We start from the raw sequence: 12,910 nt of genomic DNA, 5'->3' as shown, positions 1-12,910 counted from the left end.
ATTAGTAATAGCTCCATTAAAAAGCCAACTGTTTTCTTTTAAGGTCCATTCTCTGTTAGCTGAATGAACCATTGTGAGTACCAATTTTGATCTGATTTTTATCGAATTTATATGTATGTACGCTCAATTCCATATTTCTTCTACACTCATTTCCTATCTAGTTCATGTTTGTAACCATTTGCAAGTAAAGTTCTGGCTAAGATGACTCAATTATTTCAAATACCAAATATTTCTGTGAATGTCAGGAAATAATATTTTCACACATAGGAAATATGATTAAATACCTTTTGTCCTGGGTTTTAAGCAATAGCCTAGACTACGAATAGATTTATTTTAAACCATGGTTCTCCCATGGTCCTTTTTGTTTATGCTGTGTGGTGAGAAAGGAAATGGGCATGTTTCCAACCTCATGACCAAAGTGTTCTCACGTAAGTCAATACACATTCAATACATCCACTGACAACACAAACCTCAACTTACCTAGATGACTGAAACCACAGATAACTCCAGATCGAAAGTCTTCAAGAAAGCCAAATCCAAGATGCTCTTTGTATTGACATGATGATGTTCATCTCCATGTTTTGTGTTCACTGACTGACTCTTTTGATGAAGAACACTTAACTGAAAAAAAAAAATATGTTTTCATGGCGACCTCTGCTGGACAGACTGTCAAAATGATGGCCAAATCAGCTCTTTATCCAAGCTTACCCGAAACCTGTGTTGTTCTTTCATTTTCATCCAGTGTTCACAGCCTTTTTCCGTCGTACTTTTTATATATACTAACAATATATCCTCTCACTTCTTTTATTCTTTTATAGTATCTCCAACATTATATGTGAAGTGGATTCTAGAAGCCTGAGGATAAGCAGCTAAAATCATGGAGAATGCATTTATTACTTCTTCCATCCATGTGCAGACCTAAGCATGCTCATGTGCCTAAGTGTATTGGTTATATTTTGTCAACTTGACACAAACATAAATATATCTGAGAAGAGGCAGGTTTGTTTAACGAATTACCTTCTTTATATTGTCTTGTGAGCAAGACTATTCTTTATTAATGATTGATGTGGGAGGACTCAGTCTACAGTGAGTACTATCACTGCTGGACAGATGGTCTTAGGTTGTAATCCGCTGTCTCAGCTTCATCCTGACCACAGGTTTCTGCATTAAATTTCTGTCTTGACTTAACCCAATGATGGATTATAAACTGTAAGCTGGATAAAAGCTATTCTCTCCAAATTAATGAGCTAGGTTTTGCTATCCTCGTGAAATGGCAAATATGTGACTTCAAACAATAGAGGAAGGCCTGAGAACATTTACATGTAAGGTGGTGGTGATTAGGGGATGCTGAGTGCTCCTTGTGCAAGTTGATCTAGCCTCATTCTTCCCAAGCCAGAAACTCTCCCAGAGCTGACTGTCCCCTTTCAGCCATGGCCATCCCTCTGATTCATTTACTTCAGTTTTTCTGTGTCACGTAAAGGAATAGGCCTCAGTTAAATTTTGGAGCCCATTTTCCCTCCCCTTTTCTGGCCACATTTGTTTCCTTTAATATGTCCCTGATCATTAAATTTATGATACTTATGATCACATGTCTCAGAAAAGATTAACATTTTTTTAATTTAAAAAAAATGAACATGGAAGGAGTCACAAGAGCTTTGATAGAACTAATGGTGACTCATCTGGGGGATGAGTGTCTTTTGGAAATCACAAATATCAATTCATTCTAGAGAACTCTGTGATGGATATACCAAAGCAAAAAGAGGAGATCACCTTCACAGAAGGCCACATCAGAATAGCAAACTCCTTTCTCTGGGTATTTACAGGTAAATTGAACATGGGAAGACATGCCCCAGACACCTGTTGAGGTAGTCCAGAAAAGACTTGCATTAAAAAGAAAAGGAAAGAAGGAAAGGGAACGTAGCTTTTCTTGTGCTTTTAGAATCATGTCTGAGAAAAAATAATGTCCTGAAGCATTTCAACTTTGCTTTCCTTTATTATTTTCATAGTTATATATCTTAGGTATCAGTCCTCATTTTGATTTTCATCAAGTTGCTTCTAAATGATCAATTTTCCTGACAACATTTATTTTAGAATGAAAGGAAAGAAAAAAGAAAAAAAGAAAGAGAGAAAGAAAGAAAGAAAGAAAGAGAGGGAGGGAGGAAAAAGGAAGGAGGAAGGAAGGAAGGAAGAAAGAGAGAGAGAAGGAAAAAAAAAAAAAAGAAAGAAAAAAAAAAAAAAGGAAGAAAAAAGAAAAGGAAGGAAGGAAAAAAAAAAAAAAAAAAAAAAAAAAAAGAAAAAAAAAAAAGAAAGAAAGAAAAAAGAAAGAGAGGAGGAGAAAAAAGAAGAGGAAGAAGAAGGAAGAAAGAAAGAGAGAGAGAGAGAAAGAAAAAGAAAGAAAGAAAGAAAGAAAGAAAAAAGGAAGGAAGAAGGAAGGAAGGAAGGAAGGAAGGAGGAAGGAAGGAAGAAAGAAAGAAAGAAAGAAAGAAAGAAAGAAAGAAAGAAAGAAAGAAAGAAAGAAAGAAAGAAAACCTATGTGCCAGACCAAGGAGAGATTTCTCCAAGATAAAAGTGTAGGTAAAGATTCGCTCCCTGTAGGAGGGCACCATGATATTAGCAACCACATGTAAGACACTGGCTACTTCACATTAATACCCCTTAAGCCTTCCTAAGCAGTGCCCCTACACTGGGCTCCATATCCTGGTCCACAACTCCAGTAGAAGACATATGCCCTACTAGAGGCCTTGCTGATATTAGGAACTACAGGTACCTGGAACCCTAGAGATCACACCAATATTCGAATTCCCAGAGGCCATGCCAGTTTCCAAAACCACAGAACCTCAGAAACAAAGCCTGCACCCTAAACCACAGAAGCAGAGCAGCAACAAAACTGAGCAACAACATACCACTAGACCTGAAGACACACTGGTCCCACAAACCACAGGTCACTCTGGCCATCCAGAATGTACAGAGTACAGAGAAGAAACAGAAAGCAAGGGGCGACATAAAAAGCAATCAACCAACAAAGAAAAAAGTCAGAAGTCAGCATGTAAAGTGATAATAAAACTATCCCAGATAACTAGAAGCCAGCAAAAAAACACAATCATAAGTGGATGCTAGATGCAAAGCAAATGATAACCAGACTACAACCCACAGCTCCAGAGAAGCTAACTAACAAGGAGAACCCAAAGAGGGATGCATGGATCACCCTGGGAAGGAAAAATAGATGAGATCTCCTTGAGTAGACTGGGGGCAAGAGGGGACAATAGAGGGTAGGGGATGGGGGATGAGAGCGTAAGAGAATGGGATGGTTGAGTTGAAACAGGTATGGAGTGGGAAAGCAATGAAAGAGATACCACGATGGAGGGAGATATCATGCAGATAGGGAGAAACTGGATGCTAGGGAAGTTCCCAGGAATCCATAAATATGATCCCAGAAATATTGGAGAGAGTGCCTAAACTAGCTTACTGCAGTAATCAGATCAGTGAATACCCTATCATCATAGAGTCTTCATCCAGTAACTGATGGAAGCAGATGCAGAGATCAACAGCCAAGCTCCAGCAGTCCAGTTGAAAAGAGGGAAGATGGATTCTATGAGCAAGGGGCATCAAGATCATGATGGGGAAACATACAGAAACAACCAAACCAAATTAGTGGAAACTCATGAAATTTAGATCAACACCTGTCAAGCCTCCACCACGGGACTGGACTAGGCCCTCTGCATAAGTGAGACAGTTATGTAGATTGATCTGCTTAAAGGAACAGACCCCTGGCAGTAGAATCAGGATCCGTCCCTGTTGCATGAGCTGGCTTTTTGGAGCCCACTGCCTATGGGGAAACACATCACACAGCCTTGAGGTAGGAGGAGGGGATTTGACCTGCCTGTACTGAATGTACCAGGCTCTGCTGACACCCCATGCGAGAACTTACCTTCGTGTAGGAGGGAATTGGGGTTTAGTGGGTTGGGGAAGTCTGGAGGGTGGGAGGAGGGAAGAGAAGGATTCATGATTGTTATGTAAAATGAATAAAGGAAATGAATAAAACCATTCCAGATGAAACATGTAATAGAAACAATAAAGAAAACATAAGCAGATGTAGCTCTAGAAATCAAAAAGAATTACAAAAATCATAATTTAAAAAAACACAATCCACACCAAGGTATATATTCAGGAGAATTCAAGTCTGAAATCAGTGTCAAAGTTTGTACCTTACTGTTCACATCAATATTATTCAGAATTCCGGCAAACAGAGGATAAAGAAATTCTGGAATAAACCACACAGTGAATTATAGAAATATCAGTATACATTCATACTTTGATTAATATTAAAAGTGAATTCTGTCAAATGCATCATGAGACGATTTTGTAATTGTGTAGCTATCTCATAGAACACATATAAGCCTAGGTTATAAAGCTCTCTACCTACCCAGGCTTTTGTTATATGTCATTGTTCCTAAGCAAAACATCTATAGAGAAGAAGACCTATTGGATTTAGTAATAACACAATGGTAGGTAATTATAGATTTAAGCATGTCTAAACAATTTATAGATACAGTACAATTACAGTATGAAGGCAAAATATAGTACACCTATAAAGTGTACATGTTGTAAATGGAGATGGTAGGCTAATATTCCTTCTGAGGAATTGACTGACCAGAGACTGAAAGTGAAGGTTACTGTCACCACAGTCACCAGAGTGCCACATTCCTGTGTGATGTGTCACCTGTCCCAGAGCTTTACTTACCATAAATAACCTGTCAATCTGTGATTCCCCACTGGTAATACACCTCAGTTTACTTCAGATTTACCACTCATCACTGACTCACCTACTTCAGCAACAAATTTGAATCACAGGCTGAGTGTGAGAACAATTGACTCCCACATGTGCATTGCATGTTGTCTTTACCACATTCAACCAAAGTCTTCAAACTCTTTTTTTTTTTTTTTTTTAGTCAAACTCCCCTTCCTCCTCCAGCTTTATTGGGATAGTTTAAAATTACATTTTCTATTTTCTAGGACTTCAGTTGCTTTTTCCATCTGACTTTTAAAAACTGATTACAGCAAATGAAACCGTTTTCTAAGTGATATAGTATACAAAAATAACATCTTGATTTCTGTGAAAATGCATTTCTCTGCAATTCCTGAATAGCTCCAAATTATGCTAACTCTGAGCGATGTTTACTCTGGGTTTTAGATTTAGTCTTTGAAAAAAAAAATGTGTTCTACACCTTTGCCATCACCATTTGTGTGGGATGAAGCTGCTCCTGTGTTAGGCTTTTATCCCGATTTCTCTGGCATAGCCAGCAACACATTTGTCTTTTCAGTTTACTCCCACTCAACTGTATGTTCTATGAGGGCCTGATACAGATGTTACTTGATGTTATTTAATAGCTACTGAGGTCAGACAATCCAAGGCCGTCATTATGCTAAAAATTAATGTTATTTATGGAAGCCCAGACGCTTCCAGAATTGGTTTTACCTCCTACATGGGAACACACTCAAACCCAAAGGGCTTACTGGTCTGACTGAACTCTTCCCATTCATTAATCCCTATTCACCAGTGGCACGGAAAGGGGGTTCTTTAACAAAGCATTATCCATAACACCTCTACCAAACTAAACATAAACTTTTTTTGGTAGTTAAATGCAGAAATTCGGTTTTTTTCCACCCCTTTCCTCCTTCTACACTGCAAGTAAAGCTCACTGGCCTGGGAACAGCCTCTATCTGCCAACCTTTGGCCAGTGAAGAGGATTCAGAGAAAATAATACAACCATCAGTCAGAAAAAGGAGGGGCGACAAAGGAAAATAATTAGGCTGTAGCCTCCTCAATTGTGCATTCCCGTGCAAGATGCCCTGACTCGCCACAGCGGTAACAGTTGACTTCACTTGTCTTGCTGCAATTGATGGCTACATGACCAGTTTCACCACACCTATAGCACTTCACCTTGGTGCAGTCTTTTTGAATATGTCCAAATTCACCACAAGGATAGCACTTCTGCGCATCCGCGTGGTCACAGTCACGAGCCAGATGGCCTGGCTGGCCACAGTTGTAGCAGCATTGCTCTCGCTCTCTCTTGGGCTCCTTGCCGTCCTTGGCAATGTGGCCACCTCTACCGCAGTTATAGCAGGCATCCTCCTGAAGATCACAATCCTTGGCAAGATGACCAGACTCACCACAGCGGTAACAGATATCAGGAAGAGACGAGGAAACAAACTGGAACCCTCTATCCGAGGTAAAACCACCTCTGCCGTGGCTTCTCATTCCACGACCCCGACCTCCACCAGTAGGGCATTCCCTGGCCCAGTGGCCAGATTGTCCACACTTGAAGCATTCATTGCTGCTCATAGCTGCAGTTAGAGCTTCGGCGTCTGAGCTGCCCACGGCGGTGGAGACTCGGACCCAGGCCCAGGAAGGCGACTCGCACAGCAGCGGCTGTTTATTTTCAGGGTCCTTGCCTGCGCCACACGCGGGTCTGCACACGGCCCTACACACGCCGCTGCGCACGGCTCCCAAAGTCTTCAAACTCTTTAATTTCTTTGAAATTAATCTAGTTTTGAATTACCATTTATTTATTCCAGTTCTTTTGAATAAGGCAAATGTTTCTACGCTGTCCAAATCTGACATTCAAATCCAACTTTGAAATTCACCTAATAGCCATTTTATTTCAACATGCTATAACTGATACTGTCCTTTTGAGGCTAGGCTTTTGCTTTTGAACAATTTTTACCACAGTCTATCCTGTAATATGAAAAACAAGATGGACAGAATTTTCCTCTTTTGATGGCTTGAAGACAGGAGAATCCAATATTGTGCCTCTTCCAAACTGGAGAAGAAAGTAGTTAATAGAATGTGGAAGTGAAAAGAATGAATAGAGAGAAAACTATTTTTTCACTTCACTTTTAATAAAACTTTATGAAAGTAACTTGGGGAAGTTTTAGAAGTAATTAATTACAATTTATGGAATGAATGTTATTTTTTTCAATATATGATCATGACATTACATTGAAGATTATGACACTTTATTGGAAAAACTGGTTTTCCCCTTGCCAGCAAGTAACTGTAAACAGCTTCTTGGTTAGGGATGGGATATTGTGTCCACTTCCCCTTATCCCTGCTAGTATTTTGTTTGGTTTGAAGTTGTGCAGGTTTGTGTACACTACGGCTTTGTGAGTTCATATATGTGTCAGTCATGTTGTGACTGGATAAAGCTGTTTCTTGGAAATCACCTACCACCTCCAGCCCTTACAAACTTTCTGTCTCAGGGAAGAAGTCTTAGCAACAAAGTTTGTCCTACACCATGTATACAAATTACTGACCAGACTACTCAGCTTCTAAGAATACAATAGTATACTACTAATAATAAAAAATAACTTATAAAGGTGACATTTGAGTTTGACAGCTGGCAAGAAAGCTTAGTGGGTAAAATCATCTATCTCCAATTCCGATAACCTGAGTTTGACCACTGGAATCCCTATGACAGAAGGAAAGAATCAACTCTCTCCTTTTGTGCTTAGACTTCCTCTCTCTCTCTCTCTCTCTCTCTCTCTCTCTCTCTCTCTCTCTCTCTCTCTCTCTCTTTCTCTCCCTCCCTCCCCTTCTTTCCCTCCTTCCTTCCCTCTTTGTCTCTCTCCCTGTGCTGTCTGTGGTGTTCACAACTCTTAATAAAGCCTTTGCTTTAATGGATGCTACATCCCTGCATCCTTCTTCCTCAATCCTCTCCTCTTCCTCCCTAGAGTCTAACACATTACAGACATTATGTCTTCCTTCTTAAATGCTGGATTAAATTAAGTCTTTCCTTCATCAACTTGCTTTCATCAATTTCTTTTGTAATAGTAATGAGAGAACATAACTACTATGCATGGTTACATGTATGCACGCTTAAAATGGTTCAACTCATGTTGTGAGGGCTCAGGTGGTTGGTTCCATTAATGGCAACCAAGCCAACTTTCATCCTGTTATTTATTTAATTTGACAGAGACCAAAGTAGCAATGACAACTTGAAGAAACGAAGAAATCCTTAATTCAAACGCCATGAACAAGTATGAGTCTTCTAGACTGTGACACAAAATTTGATTTTTAGAACAAATTTTGACTGGGCAGTTCCTCAAATTATTAAAACCATTCTTACATGCTGTGAGAGTTAATGCTGACTATTAACATGACAGAATCTAGAAGCACCAATGAGACACTTCTGAGCACATATGTGAAGGGTTATGTAGACTGTTAGCCTTAGGGCATAGCTGTGGGAGATTTCTTTGTAGGTGAGTTGCAGTAGGAAAACAAACCTTAAACGTGGTAGGCTCATGCTGTGCCTTGGGATCTGCACTGAATGAACAGGAAAAAGTGTGTTAAACACAAGCCTTCATGACTTGCTGCTGCCTACAGCTCCTGTTCTTGTAATTTTCCTGACATGAAGGACTCAGAGCTCCAACTATGAACTCAAATAATCCTTCTCTCCCATAAGTTGTTGGTGTAATTATATCACAGCTTAAGGGAAAGTAACTAACCTATTGAAAGCATGATGATCTTGAGAAGTGATCTTAAACCTGAACCTCCATTATTAGAGTATTTAATTTTGTAATTTTAGAGACTGAAATGAAATGTGGTTTTGACATGTGGCCTGAAATATATTTTCTTAAAGGATTTCATAAGAGAAAGCAAACATTACCTAAAGTACAGCTTCTTAAACCTCCCATGGATTCTTGTTACCTTGCTGAAGTAGATATTCCCAATCACTTAGTATAAGGTAAATCTCTGCCTTAGATTTACAGTGATCATCATTGAATGGCATTATTCTACTATTTTAATTGACTTGGTTACACAAACATACATAGAGAGAAACTATGTTGTTAGCTTCATTTAACTTCTGGGTAGTAAAAATTTATGGATTAAGTAAAATAAAGGTCACACACCTCAATTTGTATGCCAAGTGATTGCTATTTGTTTGTAGTAATTTCTCATTATTTTATATACCATATGTCAATGAAATTTTGTTGTTATTATACCACAGTGGCCAATAAAATTTGGAATGCCATCAACCTTGCACTTGTGTTGCTCTAGAACAACTTCTGTTTCCACAATCTGTATTAACCAGAGTTCTTTAGAGGAACAGAACTGAAAAATGAAATATATATGTGTGTGTGTGTGTGTGTGTGTGTGTGTGTGTGTGTTATACATATATAGGTCATACATATGTATGGTTATGACATTTATTAGAGTGGCTTGCAAACTGTGATCCCGCTAGTCCAACAATAGCTGTCTTTTGACCCAAAGTCAAAAAGTCCAGTAGTTGTTTTTTCAGTCCATGAGGCTGGATGTCTGACTGATCATAAGTATACATCAGCATCCAAAAGAAGTAGACCCAAACACCAGAGAAAGAATGAACTTACCAGTAACAGTGAGGGCAAACAAGCAGAGCAAAAGCGTCCTTCTTCCATGTCCTTATATAGGCTACCACCAGAAGAGGTGACCCCGATTTAACTTAAGTATTTCCAATCAAGAATTCCTCACAGGTATTCTATTCCCAGCAGTTTGAGGTTTAGTTAATTCCAGATATAGTCAAGTTGATGAAGAAGAGTAGCCATCAAAGTTTATTTTGGTTTATCATTAACTCTCAAAATTCATGCTGGGACATGGTGAACACAAAGAACCATAAGGTGGTAATTGCCAGCATAAAAATAATTCTGAAAGCACATGTTTCACTTACCTTTTGCCCTATTTGTTCTCCTAACAAGGTGTTCAATGAGGGGCCTCTGTGAGAGTTAGAAGAAGAAAACCCAATACTAGTCCATCAGGAGAGAAGGTAGGACATATGATGAAGATTGATAATCTCCAGACAGTTGACCAGGCAGCTGAGCAATCAGCTTTGTCACATTTGGGCTTCTCAGCCAAGTCTACGAGCTAGATGGCAAGAAAGTTTAGCTCTTGGGTGACAGATACAGGCTGGCCACAGGTGAAGTATCAGACAATTGCCCTGTTATCCATATTTGTACTCATTACCATACTCCCAAACTTTGTGTAGGTAAAAATCTAATCATTTTAATTTAATTTACTATTTCTTTGTGGCTATCTTTTCAACATTTGAGAATGCAGCCCTCTCAATGTTTGGAACACAAAAATTTGACCATTACACAGTGCATGGATTATTGTCTAGGGTTCTTGATTGAGTTCATTTTCTCTGCCAGTTAAAGAATTAAAAGGTAGGAAAAGTCTTGAGGAAAACAAGTAAGAGCATGGAAAACCTCAGCTGCAGTAAGAGAATCAGTAGATGAAGAAATGCTATCATTAGGGGTGAAACACACAGCAAGGAACATGGCAGACAGAGAAGATACTCTGTTGAGCAGAGGGAGGACTTGGGAATCCTGGTGTCTTTTGAGGGCTATTGATTTTAAAAACTTTTGAAGGGTCTTCCCCCTCTAGTCTATGGTTGGTCATCTTTCATTAGGACAGGGAGGCTGACAGGCTTACAACTTTGAGGCAAATGTGTCTTGATCCAGTCTTGAACTTGAACAAGAGGCCCTGCTGGCAGAAAAAAAGCCTGCCAGATCTTTAGGCCTTTGCCACGTGTCAGATTAGGCTTATAAGAGAGTGACCAGAAGTTCACCATCTTTATGATCTGGATATTTATCTTTTTTTGTTTGTTTGTTTTGTTTTTCGAGACAGTGTTTCTCTGTGTAGCTTTGCACCTTTCTTGGAACTCACTTTCTAGACCAGGCTGGCCTCAAACTCACAGAGATCATCCACCTGCCTTTGCCTCCCAAGTGCTGGGATTAAAGGCGTGCACCACTGTAGCGGTAACGCCCGCATTACCAATACCCATTTACCATGTCTGAGTGAAGGGCTGCGGATTAATCCCAGTAATCAGCATACCTGGAGAATTTATCGACGACGTCGCCGTTCCTGGAGAACTTACCGACGTCACTGTTCCTGGAGAACTCAACGAAGTCACCGCTCCGTGTGTTGAGTTCTGAATCCTCTTCGACCCCTCACCTGGTGTCCGAAGTTTCCTTCCCGGGTTTCGGCACCAGTTGCGGCGAGCTCCTCGGCCAGCGAGGAAGAACGACCACCACGCGAGGATTCTTCTCAGATCACACTTTATTGGAGCGCCTCTTGATTAAGGGAGAGCGGGAGGTGAGGGGCGGCTTTCACATACTTGTATTGAGCACAGGATGCCAGGCTCGTGCACTGCACTTGAAGTGTAGGACATTTTCCTTCCTTCAAGGAGAGCAAGTCTGACTGCATATGGAGTCACATAGCCTTTGCACCCTTAGGACTGGTTAGTCCATTGCACTTGGGAAGGTATGTGGACAATTGTTACACGCATAGCCTTTGCACCCCTGGGACTGGTTAGTCCATTGCACACGGGAAGGTATGCAGACAATTGTTACATGCATAGCCTTTGCACCCCAGGAACTGATTGGTCCATTGCACTCGGGAAGGTATGCAGGCAATTACGCACAGTTAACTCATCCTCGATCGGTCAACACATCATGAGGTGGGGACCTGATCGGATGAAATACTTGTGTTGCAGAAATCAGACCTATACTCTCTCCTGCTGCTTAATTAATAAAGAGGGGGGAGATGTAGGGAGCCGCTATGGCGCTGACTTCCTGGTAGCCTAGCTGTAAACAACTCCATATTTGGCCATGATGCATGAGTATGGTAATTGGCCTTATGTCCTCAGCCTATCCCGTGGCTCCCCGTGCTAGCATTCTGGCGGGACCCAATCACAGTACGGCACGTTTGCCTGATTCCCTATATAAGCAGCTGCAGTTTAGTCCTCGGGGCGGGCCCCTCACCTCCCGCTCTCCCTTAACCAAGAGGTGCTCCAATAAAGTGTGATCTGAGAAGAATCCTCGTGTGGTGGTCGTTCTTCCTCGCTGGCCGAGGAGCTCGCCGCAACTGGTGCCAAAACCCGGGAAGGAAACATCGGACACCAGGTGAGGGGTTGAAGGGGATTCAGAACTCAACACACGGAGCGGTGACATCGGTAAGTTCTCCAGGAACAGTGACGTCGGTAAGTTCTCCAGGTATGCTGATTACTGGGATTAATCCGCAGCCCTTCGCTCAGACATGGTAAACGCGTATCAGTAATGCAGGCGTTACCGCTACACACCACCACTGCCTGGCTATCATTTTTGTTATATATTTGTGGGCCCTGTTTCTATCTTTCTGCCTATCAGTGATCTGTCTAACTCCTAGTCCTTCACATAAACATATAAAAAAGATTGTATGATATGAAGGAACCCACCCCAGCTTTTTCCCCAGGGTACTCTTGAGAGAGAGGGATAAGAGATATTAGGTAGAAAGATAGAGGGGAGAAACCGACAGAAACACAGGATAGCCTTGGGAGGACCTGGATCAATATCCATCAGCTCCTCCTGTATCTTCTAAAGGGCCTTTTATAAGAATGCCAAGGGGTGGAGCAAAGCATCTCCCCTTAGCACACCCAAGTTCAAACCCTTCCAATCAGCTGGTAACCACACACGTTGTCAAGCAACCTTTTAATTGCAGCCTTGCTGGGTAAAGCAATCTCAGATCTCACTAAGAAACCTTTGTAGGCCTCCACAGCTCCCAGTTCTTGATATAATAAAGCCCCCCCCAGGGCCTTCAGATAGACTATGCCCTTCCTAGAACTTCCTTCTTGAATAATCTTCCTTACCTGTCTTGGAGATATACTTTCCATCAAGCATACTCTGGTATAGGTTGGAAGCTATCAAGAAGTAAGTTGCCCATCTGTGGTTACCAACGTCTGGCAGGAGGAGGATTAGAGCTTAACTCAGCTCTGACCTAGGTCCCTGCTAAGAACTTGCAAACATCCACGGTAATCCCCATAGCTGCCACACCTCCCAGCAAAGGAGTAGAGGATAATAAAGATGGAATATCCTTTTTGGAATGGATCTAAGGTGATTA

The 12,910-nt window shown here is 41.0% G+C and overlaps 1 protein-coding gene across 1 annotated transcript; it reads right to left on the bottom strand.

Annotated features, from left to right (window-relative positions):
• Positions 1 to 4,955: 4,955 nt before the first annotated feature.
• LOC114686303 (cellular nucleic acid-binding protein-like) lies at positions 4,956 to 6,501 on the bottom strand. Its single transcript, XM_037203801.1, has one exon. It carries the CDS (start codon positions 6,341 to 6,343, stop codon positions 5,807 to 5,809), a length of 537 nt encoding a protein of 178 aa, XP_037059696.1. The 5' UTR covers positions 6,344 to 6,501; the 3' UTR covers positions 4,956 to 5,806.
• Positions 6,502 to 12,910: the final 6,409 nt, after the last annotated feature.

This window comes from Peromyscus leucopus, chromosome 3 (genome assembly GCF_004664715.2).
Source record: "Peromyscus leucopus breed LL Stock chromosome 3, UCI_PerLeu_2.1, whole genome shotgun sequence".
Classification (NCBI taxonomy): Eukaryota; Metazoa; Chordata; class Mammalia; order Rodentia; family Cricetidae; genus Peromyscus; species Peromyscus leucopus.
The sequence above is the reverse complement of the archived record's forward strand: the minus strand, read 5'-3'. Positions and strand labels throughout refer to the sequence as shown.